The following is a 23,632-nucleotide window of genomic DNA, read 5'->3' as shown; positions in this document are numbered from 1 at the left end:
GATCACATCATTAGAAGAATGATGTGATTGACATGACCCATTCCATTAGCTTAGCACCCGATCGTTTAGTATGTTGCTATTGCTTTCTTCATGACTTATACATGTTCCTATGACTAGGAGATTATGCAACTCCCGTTTGCCGGAGGAACACTTTGTGTGCTACCAAACGTCACAACGTAACTGGGTGATTATAAAGGAGCTCTACAGGTGTCTCCAAAGGTACATGTTGGGTTGGCGTATTTCGAGATTAGGATTTGTCACTCCGATTGTCGGAGAGGTATCTCTGGGCCCTCTCGGTAATGCACATCACATAAGCCTTGCAAGCATTGCAACTAATGAGTTAGTTGCGAGATGATGTATTACGGAACGAGTAAAGAGACTTGCTGGTAACGAGATTGAACTAGGTATTGAGATACCGACGATCGAATCTCGGGCAAGTAACATATCGATGACAAAGGGAACAACGTATGTTGTTATGCGGTCTGATCGGTAAAGATCTTCATAGAATATGTGGGATCCAATATGAGCATCTAGGTTCCGCTATTGGTTATTGATCGGAGACGTGTCTCGGTCATGTCTACATTGTTCTTGAACCCATAGGGTCCGCATGCTTAAGGTTTCGATGGCAGTTTCATTATGAGTTTTTATGTTTTGATGTACCGAAGGAGTTCGGTGTCCCAGATGAGATCGGGGACATGACGAGGAGTCTCGAAATGGTCGAGACATAAAGATCGATATATTGGACGACTATATTCGGATATCGGAAAGGTTCCGAGTGATTCGGGTATTTTCGGAGGTACCCGGGAGTTACGGGAATACGAGGAAGAAGCAATGGGCCTTAATGGGCCTTAGTGGGAAGGACCAGGAGGTGGCGCGCGCCCCTCCCAAGCCCAGTCCGAATTGGACAAGGGGTTTGGGGCGCGGCCCCTCTCTCCCTTCCTTCCCCTCTTCCCCCCTTTCCCCCTTCTCCTAGTTGGACTAGGAAAGGAGGAAACCTACTCCAACTAGGAGTAGGAATCCTACTCCCCTGGCGCGCCCCTCCTAGGGCCGGCCTCCTCCCCCCTTGCTCCTTTATATACGGGGGCAGGGGGACACCCCATGGACACACAAGTTGATCTTCGTGATCATTCTCTTAGCCGTGTGCGGTGCCCCCCTCCACCATAATCCTCGATAATATTGTAGCAGTGCTTAGGCGAAGCCCTGCGACGGTAGAACATCAAGATCGTCACCACGCCTCGTGCTGACGGAACTCTTCCCTGACTCTTTGCTGGATCAGAGTCCGGGGATCGTCATCGAGCTGAATGTGTGCTAGAACTCGGAGGTGCCGTAGTTTCGGTGCTTGATCGGTCGGGCCGTGAAGACGTACAACTACATCAACCGCGTTGTCATAACGCTTCCGCTGTCGGTCTACGAGGGTATGTAGACAACACTCTCCCCTCTTGTTGCTATGCATCACCATGATCTTGCGTGTGCGTAGGAAAATTTTGAAATTACTACGTTCCCCAACAGGGGTTCATCTGTTCAGTTATCTCTATCTGAGCATAATACTTTCCTTACTTTAGATAACGTGGCAAATTGCATTTCATTAGAGATGGCTTTGTAGAAAATTGCATGAGTGATACGTCCATTTTGCATCATGTTTTCCAACTGTTATTTATGATGTTTTTATCTATAATAATTTTTTTGGAGTAATTCTAATGCCTTTTCTCTCATAATATGCAAGGTATACACAAAGAGGGATAATTCCGGCAACTGGAAATCTGGACCTAGAAAAGCTATGTCAGGCTACCTATTCAGCACAACTCCAAACAAGCTGAAACTTCACAAAGAATTTTTATGTAATATATGAAGAATATTGGAGCAAATAAGTACCAGAGGAGGACCACCAGGTGGGCACAACCCACCTGGGCGCGCCCTGGTGGGTTGTGCTCACCCAGGCCCACCTTCGGTGCCCATCTTCTGGTATATAAGTCATTTTGACCTAGAAAAAATAAGGGGAGGACTTTCGGGACGGAGCACCACCGTCTCAAGGCGGAACTTGGGCAGGAGCACTTTTGCCCTCTGACAGAGCGATTCTGCCGGGGAAACTTCCCTCCCGGAGGGGGAAATCATCGTCATCATCATCACCAACAACTCTTCCATCTTGGGGAGGGCAATCTCCATCAAAATCTTCAACAACACCGTCTCTTCTCAAACCCTAGTCCATCTCTTGTGTTCAATCTTGTTACCGGAACTATAGATTGGTGCTTGTGGGTGACTAGTAGTGTTGATTACATCTTGCAGTTGATTACTATATGGTTTATTTGGTGGAATATTATATGTTCAGATCCAATATGCTATTTAATACCCCTCTGATCTTGAGCATGATTATCATTTGAGAGTAGTTACTTTTGTTCTTGAGGTCACGGGATAAATCATGTTGCAAGTAATCATGTGAACTTGATATGTGTTCGATATTTTAATAGTATGTATGTTGTGATTCCCTTAGTGGTGTCATGTGAACGTCGACTACATGACACTTCACCATATTTGTGCCTAAGGGAATGCATTATGGAGTAGCAATTAGATGATGGGTTGCGAGAGTGACAGAAGCTTAAATCCCAGTTTATGCACTATTCCGTAAGGAACCGATTGGATCCAAAAGTTTAATGCTATGGTTAGAATTTATTCTTAATACTTTTCTAGTAGTTGCGGATGCTCGCGGGAGGGTTAATCATAAGTAGGAGGTTTGTTCAAGTAAGAACAACACCTAAGCACCGGTCCACCCACATATGAAATTATCAAAGTAGCAAACACGAACCAAACCAACATGGTGAAAGTGACTAGATGAAAATCCCGTGTACCCTCAAGAATGCTTTGCTTACCATAAGAAACTGTTTTGGCCTATCCTTTGCCTCAAAAGGATTGGGCTACCTTGCTGCACTTTTGCTATTATTATCGTGACTTGCTCGTTACAAATTATCTTGCTATCAAACTACTCTGTTACTTATAATTTCAGCACTTGCAGACATTACCTTACTGAAAACCACTTGGCATTTCCTTCTGCTCCTTGTTGGGTTCGACACTCTTACTTATCGCAAAGAGCTACAATTGATCCCCTATACTTGTGGGTCATCAATGAGTGAGCGGTTCATATTTTTTTTATCAAGTCGTACAATTTTTTGTTTAGGATAGAAGGGTAAATGCATTGGTTGGTTGCTTCAAGAGTTAATAACAGGCACAATAGCGTATCAGTTGCATGCCCAACAAGCAGACATCATATTTTCATTTCATAGTAATGCACGCCATTCTCGTACATTTTTTGTTAGGATAGAAGGGCAAATGCATTGTTGGTTGTTTCAAGAGTTAATAACGGAGACGGTGGCGTCTTAGTTGCATGCCCAACAATGGCCATCACATTTTTTTCGAGGTAATGAGCGGCATTCAATTGTATGTTACAACATGTCAATGGCTTAGGAGACATCGGATATGCATTCTTGGCTCGAGGGGCATCACGGGTGGCGCATGCCTCCTTCCCCTTGATGATGGTTGTGGATCGACACAGACACGGGGAGATGGGATCAGGACGGAGAGCGGGCGATTGGCAGGGGACTCCTTATTCGCGGTCCATGGGGAAGTACGGTGTGAAGAAGAGCAAATTTGACGTAAATTTACAAGGAGTCGGCCCCTGCACCCTCTATGAACAGTAAATTAAAAAAACTTTGGAACATCAAACATGATCAAACATTCGACGTTCTTGCAAATTTTCAACCTCAAATAACATTCGAGGAGACCATACATATTCACACATAATTTGCAATTCAAGGCATAAACACCTGTATATTAAACAAGTAGCATTAACGGGCATGATGGCGGCAAGCGTATGAATGGTCTATCGAAATTTGATCTGTGGCCTTGCATGAGCACAACTTCCTTTTGCCTTTTTTTCTGGTTGACAAGTTTATTGTTTTCCTGATAGATAAGTTTACAAGTTGGAAACCTAGTTGATTTAGATCGTGACCACGATACGAGACCGCTTGGGCTCTCCTATACATATATGACTGACTTACCGATTGCAACCGAAGATACAACAAAATGAGCTAAGATTTTTGCCTCCTCTCGCTATTTGCGCTCTCATCGTAGTCTACTCCATTCCCAACGCCAGCATACGTCGGGTGAAAGTGCAAGTGGCACTTAAACTATATTTTGATTTGATGACAATGTGGTTAGTAGAATTAATATCGGTTGCTAAATTTTATCTCAGGATATTGGTTCCAAGTGCTTCGTGATGGAGATGTGCGACCTCCCAATTCAAAAATGTCAAAGGCGTGGTCTACCGGCGATTCAAAGGTTTTAGATTTGGTTTGCTTCGAGTCGTAGGAAAGACCGCACTATTAAGAGGGGTTCGTGTGGATAAATGTTGTGTGGGAATGCCATCGTCGAACCATATACACTAGCCTACCCATTCCTACCACTCAAAATCCATAGTGTGCGTGCATGTGGTACTCAGAGTGCTTGCAACAGAAAGTTACTGGGTACCCCGTGCGCACGGGGTACTGCGTAAACTCTCTGGATACCTTGTGCGCACGAGGTGGTGTGAAAGTCTCCGAGTACCCCGTGCCCACGGGGCTGACTTAGCCCATGCGCACGAGGTCCAACGGGCAGAAACGGTCACCCGGGCACAAACACTATAAAAGCCCCCCTTCTTCTTCCTCCATCCCTAACCCTAATGTCTTGTTGAGCTCCACCATTGCTACACCTCAGTTTGCTCAATACTCTCAATCCCTTCATCCAAACTTGTTGAAACTTTAGGGATTGGGAGAGCAAGACCCGATCTACATCTTGACCAAACCAAATTGCGTTCCCCACAACTTTTCTTCCCCATTAACTTGTTACTCGTGAAGCTTGGGCTCCTAGGCGGTAGAGGTTCCTCCGGAAGCTTCCTTGCTTGCGTTGTGCTCCGGAGAAGTTTGTAAAGGTGTGGTGGTCACCTTCAAGACCAACCCCGAGTGATTCAAGGCTCATCCATTGGGGGTGACTCGAAAGAGATTACGGTGAGCCTTCGGTGGCGTTCCGCAAACTTTGGCTCCGGCACCGCTCTAAATGGAGAGTAGCTCTTCCCCAAGGAAGAGTGAACTTCGGGATAAAATCCGCGTCCTCGCCTCACTTGTGGTTAATCCTTTTCTGCACTTTACTTTGCCTTGTATGCTTGTTGGCTTGCTAATTAGATTGTTGCCTAGCATACTTTGCATTAAGCTTGCTTGTCATATAGGTTGTGTTCACCTAGTTGCACATCTAGTGAACCCTATTTATCCGCTAAACCTTAAAATTGACAAGAAAGATTAAAATTTGTAGTCTCCTATTCACCCCCCCAGTCGACCGTGAGCAAGGAGAGCATGTCTCTGGAACCTCTTGTACTTGTGATTTGCAACAGGAGAGGGCGAATTAGAGTTCTAGGAAGTGCTACGCGCGACTACTCGCATCCACCACCGCGGGTTGTCTTTCGTCCAAGTCACGCGGTGGCACACATTGTCGTCTCGGTCGTCATCAACTTCACGTCACCAACATCGCTGTCAATAACATCACCTCTGCAGCTACCACTACTTCACCTGCAATCGATCATTGTTGTGATCTGATCCAATTTTTTATTATGGTCATTACAGCATGTGCTAAATTGTTGTTCATGAGATTATGTTCATCTAGTATGCTAGAGCTATGCATGCTAATAATTGTTTATTCATGATTTATTTACTAGAATTAATCATGAAATTGCCTAATTTTCCATCAGTTTTTTCCTCAAGTCGCCAGAGGAGGGAGACGGGCGACGCAGGGTCAGGGACCGTTGATGTCCCCATATCTATGATCAAGAAATACACTTGTAGACTTGTGTGCTGGTCTATACGTACATGTGCTGACTAGGGGAAAGGGGCAAGAGCTACATGAATGTTTCTCCCCTCGTGTTTGGAACAATTCATCGTCTCTGTATGACTTTATCCCCTATGTTGCCTACCACTGAGGGCGAGTCCATTGCCGTCCTTATGGCTCGAGTGCTGCAGATCATGCATGAGTTTCGGGAACTATTTCTGAGCCCTACTTTACCTTTTTTTTCTGTGGAGCATTCGGAGGCGGACTCCTCGGAGACCTCGTGTGGGTCATGTGAGCGACTAGAGGCGTATGAGCCCATCTTGATGGTGGTTCCTATGGTCGAGGATGTCGTGTCGATGATTCCTTGGGTTGAGGATGCCGATGCGACCATTGTGTTTGTGCTTGCTCCTATAAGCTTCTTGCCGACGACAACTACACCAAAATGATCCAAGTTCTACGATTTTCTTGACAAATGGGCGACTGATTAGCCTTGGATTTGGCAAGTCAAGTGATTGCCTTGTGAAGGAGAAATCAAAGAGGAACAAAAGTAAGAAGGGTGGAGTCATCCAGAAGGTGCTTGCGGTCTCATGATGGAGGGTGCCCAGTTTTTGTCATTGGCAATGTTCCCGTCAAAAGTTTTGTTATGTTGTACTCCCTTCATTCCCAAATATTTGTCTTTCTAGACATTTCAAATGGACTACAACATACGGATGTATGTAGACATATTTTAGAGTATAGATACACCGAATAATCACGAGTGAACATGCCATCACGCCCGGTCGGTATCTCACACCGCATGCTGTCGCGCGATTCGTGCAACATTAATACCCTCCGGCTATATAATGACTTCCCCTCCTCATATAGCAGTCTGTATAGCCGCGTATTTGCAGCTGACGCATGCAGCGCATGGCCCGCGAGGCAGCACTGGATCAGAACACATTGATTGTTTGTTAGTCTCAAACGGCTAATTGCAGCACACTCCTTTAGTTCTTTAAAACGTTCTTCTTGCTTGTTTCGGTTGTCCAACTCATCTTCTCTTACCCTCATAGGCTCACCGCAGTTGAGAAGCACGTGTTCATCTTCATCCATGTCTACGCTCTACAACACCTGCCTCTCATGTCATCGCCAACCAGGCGGATCCTCTCCGCGGGCTACGTCATCTGGTTTGTTTCTGCCACAGATCAAAGCCTGGGTGGCATCTTTACAAGTTTGAACTCTGGTAGTTCATCATTCACCTTTTCTCCATCCATCTATATCGTTATCTGGGAAACTAAAGATTTGTTTTGCAGCATGGAGAATGCAGGTTCTGGCTGTGGGAATGAACATGGAGTAGACCCTTCTCGTGGCTTATGAACTTTTTCATCCTGTGCATCGTGGCCATCGCCCTGTTGTTTGTCCACAACAACTGAAGCATAACCCCACTGCAAAAAGATGGTCGTCGTCATTATTTAGCACTGAACCCATTAGACCATCTGATATCTACTACCAGTATTTATTTCCTGTACCATGTCCCTCCATGTATCTACTAATGGGCTCTGCGTGTCCATGTACCGCGTATTCATTTTCGTCGGGCAGCTAACCATGCAAGTCTAATTTTAATCATCAATGGAAACGCACCAAATCAGCAGGGAGTAGACCCACATAATATGCGCCCCATTCAAGCCGCCGATATAAATATCTGACGCGCGGCCTTTAATTTAGTCGTTTAATTGGCAGCCAAGGCAGCGTAAATGCCTCTGACAGCCATTAAGCTACCCAGGAGGGATTAATGGGCAATTGGGCATACAGATGATGTCAAACCACTACTCATGGTAAGGTCAAACAAAAGAAACAGATGTGAGATGTGACCGTGTAGTGCCATAGAATCAACCACACGTGATCGATTTGAGACTGAAAAGGCACACGTGATCGATTTGAGACTAAGAATCAACCACACGTGATCGATTTGAGACTGAAAAGGTAACCTCTGCATTTATGTGCACGCCGAAGCCAATTTTCTGGTGTTCTTCTACTTTCCAGGGATCCAGCTTGAAGACGGGCTACATTACTGGCATACACACAGAGAGAGAGAGCAGGGTGACGATGCTTATGGACGGGTGCGTCACGATGTGTAAATATCACCCAGCTTACAGGCACGGGGCATAGCTAATGGACATGGCAGCATGCAGTGAGCACCCCGCTCCTGAACTTTCCACCAAAACAGTCGACATGCTAAGGTACGAACAAGATGAGTAGACGTCAGCGTGTTCGGCAATACCTAAATAAACAAAAGACGCATGATCAAATATAATGTCAAGATGCTAACCTGCGAGTCTCCGTTTCTGTTGAAGCCATTTTCTCTTGTTCTGCTGCTTTTCCACAGGGTACAGCTTGAAGACGAGCTACAATGCATAGCACGAGCGAGGCGGTGTTATTGGACGTCAGCCCCACACCCAGAGGAGTTATTGACCGACTTAACCTGTGTGCTCAGTCGCTATCGGACAAGCGAGTATTCATACGATGATAACTGACACCTGGCCCACTACTCCGAGGTATACCACGACGTATTCTTGGTGAACAGCAAATAACGCGTCAGGTATTGCGCAGCGCCCTATATTAAGTACTCCCTCCGTTCCTAAATACTTGTCTTTCTAGGCATTTTAACAAGTGACTACATACGGAGCAAAATGAGTGAATTTACACTCTAAAATATGTCTACATGCATCCGTATGTAGTAGTCATTTGAAATGTCTAGAAAGACAAATATTTAGGAAAGGGGGAGTAGTAATCATGATGTGCATGCAAACGGCCGGGATTACGGCATCGCGTGCCATCATGTCCCAAAAATTCACGTCCATAGATGCACTCATTTTACTTTGTATGTAGTCATTTGTTAAAATCTATAGAAAGACAAATATTTAAGAACGGAGGGAGTACAAGTGTCGGAGTTTGTTATGTTGTACAAGTGTCAATGGTTGTGGTTATTATGCATTTGAGGGTCCCTCATACGGTTATGGCGTTTCATGCTTTGCGAGTAGTCTGCCTAGGGGGTGTTGTATCAGTTTTCGCCTAATTTTCTGTAAATTATCTAGGCAGCTCTTTTTTTCTTAATTAATCAATGAAGCAAATCTATTTGCCTTCGTATGAAAGAATGTATGTGTCGCGCATATTTGCGTACGGTTTACTAGATGTCAATCCTCCGAAATTCCTATAATTTTCATTTCTGTTCCAAACAAGAACTAACATAGCACATATATACAAATAAAATGCAAATATGATTTGTAGCGTTAAGACGAGAGTTTATCAGAATTTATTTATCAAAGCACTATTTTAGGAACAGAGACACAAAACGGTGAAACAAATAAGCTCAAACGCTGATAAGATTTTTCATGACCTAAGAAGAATTACAAATGCAGGATCAACTTATTCCCTAGCCCCGGCACGCATCGATAATTGAGAACAATGGTGGCAGCTACACAATTTGCATGAGAAATAGTTACACGGTGTCTTTGGAGAGCCAGTTAAGCGAGGGCACCCCTCGGGCATTCGTCAGCTCATCCACCGCATCTCCACGCTCGAAAACGGCGGCCGCACCCATCCCGGAACCTGTTCATCAATAATTTCTGTCATTTGCAGTTCTACTATCGAATCAACGACCGTTCTTTCCATGCAACTAAATCATGTACCTATGCACATAGAAATCACTCCAAACCGGCAGTCCTTGCCTCGGCGTTTCATCTCGTTGAGAAGAGTGCTGACACATCGCGCACCTGCCAAGATGAAAACATGGAAACGTTATCGCCACTGAGTATATATGCAGCATGCAAGTGGCTGCAGCACGAGACTGTCTGTTTGGGGTAAAGCAGTGTCAAACAGTCCAAGGATCAAGCAAGTGATGAGCGCCAGGTGCACACAGCATTGATTAAAAACAGATACCTGTGGCACCCAATGGATGTCCAAGAGCAATTGCACCTCCATTAACATTGACTTTTGCGGGATCGAGATCCAACTTTTTTGAGCAGTACACATACTGAGATGCAAAAGCCTATGTACAGGAGCAAATGAGTATCATCGGTGGGTATAGTAGTATATTCAGAATGGAAGAACTAGATGAAAGTATACCTCATTAATCTCAAAGAGGTCAACATCATTAATTTGAAGGCCCGCGGCCTTCACTGCTGCTGGGATAGCAACAGCAGGACCAACACCCATCACAGCTGGATCAACTCCAACTGCAGCAAAGCTCCTACATTTGCAAATTCGGCTCACATGTTGAGTGAAAAACAGAATACTGTAATGATTAAAAGTATCATAATTCTCTCTGCTTCGATGCCAAAAAAGCGTTGAGCCATAATGTTGGTAGTAAAAGCGTAAACCGAAGTATTAATATGTTGCCAATAACCGCAGGAAATTTTTCTACAGAATATGAGCATGATTCTACCTATGTACTATGTTGCAAAACATATAGAGAGAGTACTGATACCTGTAGATTCCAAGAATTGGAAGACCCTTCTGTGTAGCAACATCTCGCCTCATTAGTAGGACAGCTCCAGCTCCATCACTTACTTGGCTAGCATTTCCTACGATTAAAAGAACATCAATCTTTTAAGAGTGTTACCGCTAAAAGAAATCTGCATTCAGTTACATTTTCCTATTGGTTACCAGCAGTAGTGGTCCCGTCCTTGGAAAATGCTGGTTTAAGTTTTGACAGGACTGCCAGTGTGGTATTCGACCGGATTCCATCATCTGCTGAGACCACAATCTCCTTTTCTTCACCAGTTTTTGGATCCACGATCTTTGGAAGACAACATAAGTGTCAGGGCAGGTCAAACAATTCTAACTTTTGAGTAAAAATTCCTCAAAAGTAGACACAGTTATTTGGGAAGAGAAAACTAAGGCACTACATTACCTTTGTATGAACTGGAACTATTTCTTCTTTAAATTTACCAGCAGCAACTGCCGCCGCTGCCTTCCTGTGAGACTCAACCTGAACAGTTAAAAGAATGAGAGCTGTGAGACTATTGTGAGGCAGACCGGCAGACACTGGTGGTGGTGGTGGGAGGGGGGGGGGGGGGGGGGATACACTGTCACACATAAGTGCCATAAAGTAAGGACAATCAGCCAACTTACAGCAGCTTGATCTTGCTCCATGCGTGTTATGCCAAACCGCTGTGCAACATTCTCGGAGGTAAGGCCCATTGGGAGAAGGCAATCACGTGCTTGAGCAAATAGCTCAACCTAAAATAGTTGGAGATTCCAACCCAACATTTTATCAGCTGTAACATCTTTACAGATGCATCTAAAGACGATACTCTTGTGTGAAACCGACCCATTTGACTTACTTTGGGATTCACTTTCTCGACAAGATTAACTTTGTTCACTGTCATCGACTCTACGCCAGCAGCAATACCTTTTGAAAGGATAGAACAAATTAAGATCGCCAACGAAGTCAAACAAAATACATAAATCAGTTTTCAGTAAAGCATACCAATATCATACATCCCTGCTTTAATAGCAGCAGCAACATCTGCGACTGCCTGAAGCCCAGAAGAGCACTGTCGGTTTACAGTCTTCAGAGGAACCGTGTCTACAGCACATGAAACGAGTTAATCAAATGTGGGGATAATTATGTCCAATATTAAAGGAAATGTGATGAAGATGGTGAAATTACCAGGGAAACCCGCATACAATGCGGCCATCCTGCATTCTATTGCCCTTTGGGACCCAGGAGCTAAAACAGTACCAACAACAATGTCGCCCACTTCGCTCGGATTTAACTTTGTTTTATCCACCAAAGCCTAAAATTGGGAGCGTAAAGGATGATGAGACAAGAGCAACCACTTCACTAAATTGTTGTTTTGGTTGCAAAAGGAAGCAAGATAACAAACAGAAACCTTGAATACGGGCACCAAGAGATCCTCAGGGAGTGTATCCTTGAAACTACCTCTCTTGGCCTTGCAGATTGCTGTCCTATAGGCACTGAAGACATGAAAGGTAGATACGTCATGCATGTTTTATGTTTGACCTCTGTTTACGAGAATTGGCTAAGAAAAAGGAAATATATTGAAGTATTACAATTATGAACCTAGTGCGAAAAGAAACTGCTAGTTTTGTTGCAGTTCATACATATATACTTCCTATCCAATTCGTATATCTGTAATGCTAAAAGTTACTCCGAAGATCTTTGCGATCTGTATCATTCTCCGGCGCAGTAGAGACATGCAACTCAGACGGTTGACAACGACCAAATCTGGCACGATCTCAGCAAACACAAAAGCCAAGAAACTAGGTTGGCGTTAATCCATTGTTGCATGCTTCCACAGTTTGCAGTACCGTCGTGATCACCAAAGTACACTTGGCACTGTATCTTTCTTTGGCCAAGGGCCAGACCGAAAAGCCAAGCATGAATTTCGGCACCACTGGCAACCAGAGCCTAACTAGTAGCCGACGATCCAACAAACAGTAGCGGATGAAGCGACAGGAGCAGGAGCGGCAGAGATGACTTACGCGACGATGACGACGTCGTCGGCGAAGCAGGGGCCCCGGTGGTACGCGGCGCTGTCCCCCGCGGCGCACACGCTCGCCTGTGACACCAAGTAAAGAAAACGCCAAGATCGTCACAGATCTGGAACCGAGACGCCGGCACGGCGGCGAAGAGGAGTTGAGAGGGAGAAGGATCTCACGGAGACGGCGGAGGCGGCCGGGCTGGCGCCGGCCGCGGGCTCCAGGTGCCGCAGCAGGATCCTCTGCCTGTCGAGCGCCTTCTCCATTGCTGGCTGCTGTCTCAACCTTGCGTCCTTCCTTCCTTCTTCGCTGCCTCTCGGCGTCCTCCCTGTCACGGGAGGAATTGGTGGTTAATGGTGCGAATGGTTGGTTGGTCGGTAGTCTGCTGCGCGCGCTGGGTGGCGACGGGGCGTGTGGTATTTCTAGTCAGTAGTCAGGTAGAGGGCGAGGAAAAGGAGGGGGATTTCGGAGGAGTTCACTGCGACTTTGGTGGAGTGGAGAGGTTGGGAGTGTGAAAACTTTGGACGACTTTGCAGGACTCGACTCTCCGGTCTCGGGTGGTCGTCGATCGTGGTCGTGGGAGGCGACGTTAGGGGCATCGTTGGGTTGGTTTTCCTCACACGCGGTGCACGGGATGGCGGGGGAAGACAAATGCTGACGGCGTGGCTTCCACAGACGGCGACAGGCTGGCGCGCCGGAGCAGGCCTCCACGAATTTCACGTAGAAGACTCGCCCGTTTACAGCATCTCTAAATATTTTGCGGGACAAGTTTACGGATATGTTCCGCGTCGGAGACCTCGCCGTACCGTAATTTTTGATAGCTTTGTAAATTCTAAATTTTCAACAATATGAGCCGAATAGATTATAATATAAATTAAACATATGAATACAAATGGTTCGAAAGACAATTCACAATACGACAATCGTTTTCATTACAATAAATATTCAAATTTGAATAATTATTAAAACACCAAATTATTCAAATCACACACAAATACATATGAATAAAAATGGAAATCTATCTCCCGCATAGTTGCCGCTGATGCTCAATAAGATTTTTCTGGAGTTGGGAGTGTGAAGCACGGTTCTCGATCTTCCGGTAGGTGTCAAGAAATGTAGCAATCTTATCTGCGTCCCTGGCAGGCTTCACATGGCTATCAACATAATCCCTTTCATCCTTAATAATCATGGTGTGTAAAATTACACAAACAGTCATGATGTTTCTCAGAGATTTCTTATCCCAGCAGCAAGCGGGACCTCGAACAATGATAAACTGAGCTTGCAACACACCAAATGCCCATCTCAATATCCTTTCGGCAAGCTTCTTATGCTTCGGCAAAAAAATATGTTTCTTGGTTTCGGGGTCACTAATGGTCTTTACAAATGTTGACCATGCAGAATAAATACCATCGGCAAGATAATACCCCCATGGTATAGCCATGGCCATTTACGGTATAGTTGCAAGCCGAAGCTTTGCCACTAACTAGCTGGGCAAATAGATGAGATCGCTGCAAAACATTGATATCACTGAAAGACCCGGGCATACCAAAGAAATAATGCCAAATCCATAAATCACGTGAAGCCATGAGTTCAAGCACAATGATGGGTTTACGTTTGTGGCCGGTGTATTCCCCTGCCCAAGCCTCTAGGCAGTTCTTCCACCTCCAATGAATGCAATCAATACTACCTAGCATTGCCCGGCCATCCACTTTCTTCGTTCATTGCCATGAGCTTCTTTGTGTCTTCCTCGTTTGGAGCTCGAAGGTACTCCGGGCCAAAAACTCAGATTATTATCTTCGCAAAGACCCGGACGCATTTGACGGTGGTATCTTCTCCAATGCAAAGATATTCATCCGCGTAGTCGACGGGAACATCATATGCAATCACTCTCATCGCCGCCGATATTTTTTAATACGCACTAAACCCAAGTAAACTGGGGGCATTCCCACGTCGAGTAAAAAAAGGGAAATTCTGCTTGCAAGCTTCAACGATGTGCACGAAAAGAGGCCTACGCATTTTATACCGCCTATGAAATAGGTAAGCCAGATATGTTGGTACCTCGACGAAGTAGTCCTTCATGAGCATCTTGTCGCCGAGAGCTCGGTTGCGAGGAATGCATAGCCGGCCAACCGTGGATCCGCGACGCTTTTTTCGGGCCCTTCTCAATTTTGTACACGAGATGCAACAACACTAGGTTGTCGACATCGTCTTCTATGTCCAAATCATCTGACGAAGACAACGATGAACTCCAATCTATCTAAAAAATGCACGCTCATCAATTTCTCCCAAATCTCACCGGTCGAAATTGAATCCAAATAGTCGACGGGCATTGAACATACCTTCCCAGAAGCAAAATCGGCCACCCCTTTCTTCTCCCCCGCCAGTCGAAGCAAAGCCAGCTGCCATTTTCTTCTCCCCCTTCCGCGTGCACGGCTGTCCCTCGGGCGAGTCCCAGGCTCACTTGCGTCGAAAACAACCGGATCCGCCGGCTACAAGGCCGCGCACCAAGCTCCGAGGCGGATCCATGGCGCTGACGGCGACCGCTAGCATGCGGACACAAATGGGCACCCTTGGCCTACAATTTTAGCGGAATAGATGTCGCGTGGGGCAGCCGGGGTCACCCAGAACCGCCGGGGAGATGCAGCGGTGGTGGGGAGTGAGGGGGAATGGAAGCGGGCGAAAATGGCCTTCGCGCCAAGGAAAGGGGATCCAACAAAAGCAGGGATGAATCTCATAGATATGGTGAAAACGACTAGGAGTATGCAGGATACCGCAAAAAAATTAAGGGATGGCCGATTTTGCGGGATCTATTCAGGCCGGAAAAATAACCCACGTCCCATTAACCGACGGTTATTATTCCAGATGGTCTAGTTTACGGGATCTGCTAGAGATGCTCTTATAGGACAACACTGGGCTAGGTGATCTTTAAAAAAGACTTGTCGGGTTACGAGACGTTGGATCTATCGTGTGGCCATTCGATTCAGCTGATGAGCTCTATAACACGGATCATGCTGTGCTTGAAGGTTATAAGAGCAACTCCAATGAAGCGACCCATTTTTTCCGCATGTGTCCGTTTGGGTCAGCGCAGACAAAAGTGGAGGCCTAACGCGCCGACCCAAACCCAAATCGCGTCCGCGCCGACGTATTTGCGGCCCAAATTTGCAGCCGGAATGCATCGACACGAATGCAAAGCGGACGCCACACGCGCCTTCTCGGTGTCTGCCGTGTCCCCACTAGCGATTGTCCAACCACCCAGCAGCCAGTTTGGTCAGCTTAATTTATGACGACCATGAAGGAAATATGCCCTAGAGGCAATAATAAAGTTGTTATTTATATTTCCTTATATCATGATAAATGTTTATTATTCATGCTAGAATTGTATTAACCGGAAACTTAGTACATGTGTGAATACATAGACAAATAGAGTGTCCCTAGTATGCCTCTACTTGACTAGCTCGTTAATCAAAGATTGCTAAGTTTCCTGACCATAAACATGTGTTGTCATTTTATGAATGGGATCACATCATTAGATAATGATGTGATGGACAAGACCTATCCGTTAGCTTAGCATAATGATCGTTTAGTTTTATTGCTATTGCTTTCTTCATGACTTATACATATTCCTTGTGTGCTATCAAACATCACAATGTAACTGGGTGATTATAAAGATGATCTAAAGGTATCTCCGATGGTGCTTGTTGAGTTGGCATAGACCGAGATTAGGATTTGTCACTCCGTATATCGGAGATGTATCTGTAATGCACATCAATATAAGCCTTGCAAGCAATGTGACTAATGAGTTAGTTACGGGATGATGCATTACGGAACGAGTAAAGAGACTTGCCGGTAACAAGATTGAACTAGGTATGATGATACCGACGATCGAATCTCGGGCAAGTAACATACCGATGACAAAGGGAATGACGTATGTTGTTGTCCGGTTTGACCGATAAAGATCTTCGTAGAATATGTAGGAGCCAATATGAGCATCCAGGTTCCGCTATTGTTTATTGATCGGAGATGTGTCTCGGTCATGTCTGCATAGTTCTCGAACCCGTAGGGTCCGCACGCTTAATGTTCGAGGACGATTTGTATTATGAGTTATGTGTTTTTGATGACTGAAGTTTGTTCGGAGTCCCGGATGAGATCACGGACGTGACGAAGAGTCTCAAAATGGTCGAGAGGTAAAGATTCATATATTGTAAGGTTGCATTTCGACATCGGAATGGTTTTGAGTGGTTCGGGCATTTTTCTGGAGTACCGGGAGCTTACCGGAGCCCCCATCCCCGGTGAAGTAATGGGCCTTATTGGGCCATGAGGGAGAATAGGAGGTAGGCCAAGGGGAGGTGGCGCCCCCCCATGGAGTCCGAATTGGATTAGGGAAGGGGGCGGCGCCCCCCTTGCCCTTTCCTACTCCCTCTCCCTTTCCTTCTTTCCTACTCCGAAAGGAAAGGGGAATCCTACTAGGACTTGGGAGTCCTAGTAGGACTCCCCACACTTGGCGCGCCCCTAGGGGGCCGGCCTCCTCCTCCCCTCCTTTATATACAGGGGCAGGGGGCACCCCAAATCACATCAATTGTTCCTCAGCCGTGTGCGGTGCCCCCCTCCACAGTTTACCACCTCAGTCATATTGTCGTAGTGCTTAGGCGAAGCCCTGTGCGGATCACATCATCACCACGCCGTCGTCCTGACGAAACTCTCCCTCGTCCTCAACTGGATCAAGAGCTCGAGGGACGTCATTGTGCTGAATGTGTGCTGAACACGGAGGTGCCGTACGTTCCTGTTGGGGAACGCAGTAATTACAAAAAAATTCCTACGCACATGCAAGATCTATCTAGGTGATGCATATCAATGAGAGGGGAAGAGTGTTGTCCATGTACCCTTGTAAACCGTAAGCGGAAGCGTTATGACCATGCGGTTGATGTAGTCAAACGTCTTTACGATTCGACCGATCCTAGCACCGAAGGTACGACACCTCCGCGATCTGCACACGTTCAGCTCGGTGACGTCCCACGAACTCTAGATCCAGTTGAGTGTCGAGGGAGAGTTTTGTCAGCGCGATGGCGTGATGACGGTGATGATGAAGCTACCGGAACAAGGCTTCGCCTAAGCACTGCTACGATATGACCAAGGTGGATTATGGTGGAGGGGGCACCGCACACGACTAAGACAATTGTCAACTTGTGTGTCTATGGGGTGCCCCCCTCCCCTGTATATAAAGGAGTGGAGGAGGGGGGAGGGCCGGCCCTCTATGGCGCGCCCTAGGGGAGTCCTACTCCCACCGGGAGTAGGATTCCCCCCATCCAAATAGTAGGAGTAGGAGAGAAGGAAGGGGAGGAGAGAGGGAAGGAAAGGGGGGGGCGGCCCCCACCCAATTCGGATTGGGCTAGGGGACGCGCCTCCCACCTTTTCCCTTCCTTTCCTCTATTCCACTAAGGCCCAATAAGGCCCATACACTCCCCGAGGGGTTCCGGTAACCTCCCAGTACTCCGGAAAATGCCCGAACTCACCCAGAACCATTCCGATGTCCAAACATAGGCTTCCAATATATCGATCTTTATGTCTTGACCATTTAGAGACTCCTCGTCATGTCTGTGATAATATCCGGAACTCCGAACTACCTTCGGTACATCAAAACATATAAACTCATAATACCGATCGTCACCGAACGTTAAGTGTGCAGACCCTACGGGTTCGAGAACTATGTAGACATGATCGAGACTCATCTCCGATCAATAACCAATAGCGGAACCTGGATGCTCATATTGGTTCCTACATATTCTATGAAGATCTTTATCGGTCAAACCGCACAACAACATACGTTGTTCCCTTTTGTAACACCCCGGTGTAATGATGCTACAGTAACCCCTGGGGTTAAGTTAATCATTTTGCTAAACAAGTGTTTGTTCATCATTGTCTCTTGTCTCTTTCAAATTCCAGTTGAATTCAATTTCAAATTCTGAGTGAAATTCAAAATTGCTCAAACATGAAAACTAAAATGTTCATCATGTGCCAAATAATCGATAACTAATATTGGTGGTGAACCAACTTTTTTTGCAAAGTGTTTAAGTGGCCTAAAGTATTTACAACAGTGGTTTAAACAATTAATTAAATGCTTTTTAATTTATAAAAATTCTAACTATTTTATTCAAGTGCTAAAACCTAATGTGGTAGTGGCCTAAATTTATTAAGCTAAATTAATTACAAATCTTGTATTTTATTAAATTGTTTTGTTTTGAAAAAGAAATAAGAAAACAAAAAAGTTGTTAAAAGAAAAGGCAAAAGTTAAAAGAAAAAGAAAAGAGAAAGAGCACATGCCACTATGCACTGGGCCTGGCCCGAGCCTCGGCCCACTCCAGCTGGTCCGGCCCAGCCCATCCCCGGGTCGCCTTCTCCCCCTGTTCCCCCGGCCGGGGTCGCAACAGGGGCGAGCCCCGCCGGACCGCCTCGACGGCGACTCCCCGGATAGGATAAGGCCGACCCCTCCCCTCGACGCTTTGACCTCCTCCCCACCTACCTCCACTCACCTGTCTCGCCTCCCAGGTCCACCCCGCTCTCCCCCCTCTCTGTCTCGGCCACTCACCCCACCCAAGCGCCGTCGACATCATGGCTGCGCCATAGCCACGACCACCTTCTTCCCCGCACCGCGCCTCCCTATCCATACTCTCCGTCGGCGTCGTCTACGCCGCCTACGCCAAGCGTCTGGAGCCGGGGAGCAACAGAGCGCCCACATCGCCATCTTCTTCCTCCTTGGCCCGGCGGACTCCATCGGCGATTCGCTCCGGCGAGTTCTCCCCCAAGCCCGCTTTGCTCACCTGCAGGTCATGGTGAGCCCTTGCCTTCTTCCCCCCGCCCTTCTCGTCGACGATCGTACCTCGTAGCCGCCATCCCCGCTGTGGCCGAGCCCTCCCCCACGGACGCTCGTCGCCGGCCACCTCCCGGTGACCAAATGGCCATGCGCAGTAGTCCATCGCCGTCGCACGCGCATGTAGAGGTCCCTTGGTCGTTTACTTTGTCCGCAAACGAGCTGCCATTGCTGTCCCGCATCGAGCCGAGTTTCGGCCGCTGCTGTCGTCGATGCTACGCCCTGCTCCGATCAACTCCAGCGCCCGCGACCACCGCCGTTGGATGCGCGAGATCGACCGCAGCCGAACGAGCCTAGCCGCATCCGATTTGAGCCACCGTAGCGCCGTTTCCGTCGAGCACCCGTACGCGCCGCCGCCTCTGCTCATCACCGGCGACGATTCCGGCCAAGTCCGGCTGCGCTACCGCCACCACTCGACGCGCGTCACCTTCAGCATTCGAACGCAAGCAAAACCGCGCGAAACGGTGCCCCATAGCGAAATTCCAAGCATCTCCGGCAAGCTTGCCGCCACGGGAGGCCAGCGGAGCAACTCCGGCGCCGGCCATCTGCGTGGCTCGATGGGCCCCGCCCCTGGGTCACTGACGTGTGGGCCCGGTGGGTCCTATTGACTAGTTTGACCCAGTCAACTACTGACTAGGCACACCCGTGCCACTGACGTATGGCCCCCACCGCCTAATTGGTCAAATTAAAACATTTTCCTAAATAAAAATAATTAGTTAAGCTAATTAGGCACTGACATGTGGGGCCCAGCCGCTAATTAACCTTGTTTAATTAAAATAACCCACTGTTAGCCCTCTGTGTATGACATGTGGGACCCACTGGTCAGTTTGACCTGGTCAGTGAGTCTGTTGGCTGCTGACGTCATCAACACTTCATGCCGACATCATAATTTCTTTTCTGTTTAATTTAATTAATTCCAGAAAATGGTTTAATCTTTGAAAATTCATAGACAATAAACCGTAACTGGGATGAAAATGTTTTCTATATGAAAGTTGCTCAAAAAAATCCAACGAATCCAAGTACGCGGTCCTTTCATCTGTCACGTGCTCCTAGCATGCTAAACTTGGAACCGTCCCCTCTCTTCCACTTGTCCGGAATTCGTCTAACGCCGGGAATTCATCCTCGGATGTTTATCCCCTCCGTCTGCAACGTGTAGTACTACATTAGGACAACCCTAGCTCTGCCTATCATCATGTAATGCTTAGTGATGCATCTTTTTTCTCTGTATTTACTGTTTCTTCCCCCTCTTCTATCCGGTAGACCCCGAGACCGATGCCGCCCCTGTGATCGACTACGTTGACGACACTTCTTCTTTTTCAGCAGAGCTTCCAGGCAAGCAAACCGCCCTTGAGCATTACGATATCACCCATCTCTTTCCCTCTCATGCTTGCATTAGAACCGCTACTACTTTCTGTATGATCCTACTCTGATGCATAGCCTATTTTGTTACCTGCTTAATGTTACCTACCTACTTATCCTAAACTGCTTAGTATAGGTTGGTTAGTGATCCATCGGTGACCCCCACCTTGACCCAGTTGCCCCGCTTTATGTTCGATGACTCGATTAATGTGATCGAAGACCAGGCCCCGACACCGCACATCACTTTCCCCCTTTTTGTTGCTCGACTCTGTAGAGTTACCATTGAGTGCCGAGGGTGGAACCTCATACATCACTCCTGATGAGATCTCTGTAGTGTAGCTATCCGGTCGTGGTCATCGAGGGTGATTTCCTCCTTAACCACTTCCGACACGGCTCTGTCGTGCAACCCCTCAAGTGTGAACCTTGAGGGTGGATCCTCTTACGTTCACCTTGATGATTACATCGAGTGGAATTCACCGGGGGTGATTCCTCGGGTTTTCCCCTTGGTGTTAGACACACAGTTACTATGGTTACTATGACTTTACACTGAACCATGTTACTAAAGACGGGTCGGCCCCGAGGGGTACCCCGCGCGAGCTTAATAGCTTACTACTAGTTTACATTATGTTGATCTGTACTCTTCTATATGCTGCAAGATGCTTGAAGATGCTAGTCTTCGATAGGCTAGGCTTTCCCCTTCTCTTCTAGCATTCTGCAGTTTAGTCCACAAATACAACCCATTTCCTTTCATACAGATGCATACTTAGTTTAGATGTGATGTAAGTCTTGCGAGTACTTTGGATGAGTACTCACAGTTGCTTTGCTACCTCTTTTTCCCCTATACCCGGTTGTTGCAACCGGATGACGGATCCCAGGAGCCAGGCGACACCACTGATGACTACTGCTACCCCGAGGGTGCCTACTACTACGTGACGGCCGCTAACGACCTGGAATAGTTAGGATGCTCCCAGGCAGGAGGCCTTGCCTTCTCGATCGTTGTTACTTTTGTGCTAGCCTTCTTAAGGCAAACTTGTCTAACTTATGTCTGTACTCAGATATTGTTGCTTCCACTGACTCTTGTGTATTCGAGCTGATGTATTCGAGCCCTCGAGGCCCCTCTTGTAATATAAAGCTTGTATTATTTTAAATTTGTGACTAGAGTTGTGTTGTGATATATTCTCGTGAGTCCTTGATCTTGATCGTACACATTTGCATGTATGATTAGTGTATGGTCGAATCGGGGGCGTCACACCTTTGTCATCGGTATGTTACTTGCCTGAGATTCGATCGTCGGTATCTCAATACCTAGTTCAATCTCGTTACCGACAAGTCTCTTTACTCGTTCCGTAATGCATCATCCCGCAACTAAATCATTACTTACATTACTTGCAAGGCTTATAGTGATGTGCATTACCAAGAGGTCCCAAAGATACCTCTCCGTTACTCGGAGTGACAAATCGTAATCTCGATCTATGCCAACTCAATAAACACCATCGGAGACACCTGTAGAGCATCTTTATAGTCACCCAGTTACGTTGTGATGTTTGATAGCACACTAAGTGTTCCTCCGGTATTCGGGAGTTGCATGATTTCATAGTCATAGGAACATGTATAAGTCATGAAGAAAGCAATAGCAACAAACTAAACGATCATAGTGCTAAGCTAACGGATGGGTCTTGTCCATCACATCATTCTCTAATGATGTGATCCCGTTCATAAAATGACAACACATGTCTATGGTCAGGAAACTTAACCATCTTTGATTAACGAGCTAGTCAAGTAGAGGCATACTAGGGACACTCTGTTTGTCGATGTATTCACACATGTATCAAGTTTACGGTTAATACAATTCTAGCATGAATAATAAACATTTATCATGATATAAGGAAATATAAATAACAACTTTATTATTGCCTCTAGGGCATATTTTCTTCAGTCTCCCACTTGCACTAGTGTCAATAATCTAGATTATATTGTAATGATTCTAACACCCATGGAGTCTTGGTGCTGATCATGTTTTGCTCGTGAGAGAGGCTTAGTCAACGGGTCTGCAACATTCAGATCCGTATGTATCTTGCAAATCTCTTTGTCTCCCTCCTTGAATTGATCGCGGATGGAATTGAAGCGTCTCTTGATGTGCTTGGTTATCTTGTGAAATCTAGATTCCTTTGCCAAGGCAATTTAACCAGTGTTGTCACAAAAGATTTTCATTGGACCCGATGCACTAGGTATTACACCTAGATCGGATATGAACTGTTTCATCCAAACTCCTTCATTTGGTGCTTCCGAAGTAGTTATGTACTCCGTTTCACACGTAGATCCCGCCACGACACTCTGCTTGGAACTGCACCAACTGACAGGTCCACCATTTAATAAAAATAAGTATCCAGTTTGTGACTTAGAGTCATCCAGATCAATGTCAAAGCTTGCATCGATGTAACCGTTTACGACTAGCTCTTTGTCACCTCCATAAATGAGAAACATATCCTTAGTCCTTTTCAGGTATTTCAGGATGTTCTTGTCCGCTGTCCAGTGATCCACTCCTGGATTACTTTGCTACCTCCCTACTAAACTAATAGCATGGCACACATCAGGTCTGGTACACAGCATTGCATACATGATAGAACCTATGGCTGAAGCATAGGGAATGACTTTCATTTTCTCTCTATCTTCTGCAGTGGTCAAACATTGAGCCTGACTCAACTTCACACCTTGTAACACAGGCAAGAACCCTTTCTTTGCTTGATCCATTTTGAACTTCTTCAAAACTTTATCAAGGTATGTGCTTTGTGAAAGTCCAATTAAGCGTCTTGATCTATCTCTATAGATCTTGATGCCCAATACATAAGCAGCTTCACTGAGGTCTTTCATTGAAAAATTCTTATTCAAGTATCCTTTTATGCTATTTAGAAATTCAGTATCATTTCCGATCAACAATATGTCATCTACATATAATATCAGAAATGGTACAGAGCTCCCACTCACTTTCTTGTAAATACATGCTTCTCCAAAAGTCTGTATAAAACCATATGCTTTGATCACACTATCAAAGCGTATATTCCAACTTCGAGAGGCTTGCAC

At 46.2% G+C, this 23,632-nt stretch overlaps 1 protein-coding gene across 1 annotated transcript; it reads right to left on the bottom strand.

Annotated features, from left to right (window-relative positions):
• Positions 1-9,118: 9,118 nt before the first annotated feature.
• On the bottom strand, positions 9,119-12,852 carry LOC125508303 (3-ketoacyl-CoA thiolase 2, peroxisomal). The gene is made up of 14 exons (XM_048672964.2): positions 12,507-12,852; positions 12,331-12,407; positions 11,718-11,802; positions 11,495-11,621; positions 11,312-11,410; positions 11,166-11,233; positions 10,954-11,061; positions 10,733-10,810; positions 10,486-10,618; positions 10,307-10,403; positions 9,946-10,069; positions 9,760-9,868; positions 9,510-9,593; positions 9,119-9,429 (listed from the first exon to the last, which is right to left on the bottom strand). The coding sequence occupies exons 1-14, from the start codon at positions 12,591-12,593 to the stop codon at positions 9,320-9,322; spliced, it is 1,386 nt and encodes a 461-aa protein (XP_048528921.1). The 5' UTR covers positions 12,594-12,852; the 3' UTR covers positions 9,119-9,319.
• Between the last annotated feature and the right edge of the window lie 10,780 nt (positions 12,853-23,632).

This window comes from Triticum urartu, chromosome 1A (assembly GCF_056163025.1).
Source record: "Triticum urartu cultivar PI428250 chromosome 1A, HENAU_Tu73, whole genome shotgun sequence".
In the NCBI taxonomy this organism is placed as follows: Eukaryota; Viridiplantae; Streptophyta; class Magnoliopsida; order Poales; family Poaceae; genus Triticum; species Triticum urartu.
Note: the sequence above shows the minus strand (reverse complement) of the source record. Positions and strands in the feature narration are given on the sequence as shown.

Excerpts from the sequence above, each read along its gene's own strand:
- LOC125508303 (XM_048672964.2), bottom strand. The coding sequence starts at position 12,593 with ATGGAGAAGGCGCTCGACAGGCAGAGGATCCTGCTGCGGCACCTGGAG. Across the intron at positions 11,803-12,330 it reads GACGACGTCGTCATCGTCGC|TGCCTATAGGACAGCAATCT; the intron begins GTAAGTCATCTC and ends TCATGTCTTCAG. Across the intron at positions 10,070-10,306 it reads CCAATTCTTGGAATCTACAG|GAGCTTTGCTGCAGTTGGAG; the intron begins GTATCAGTACTC and ends TTGCAAATGTAG.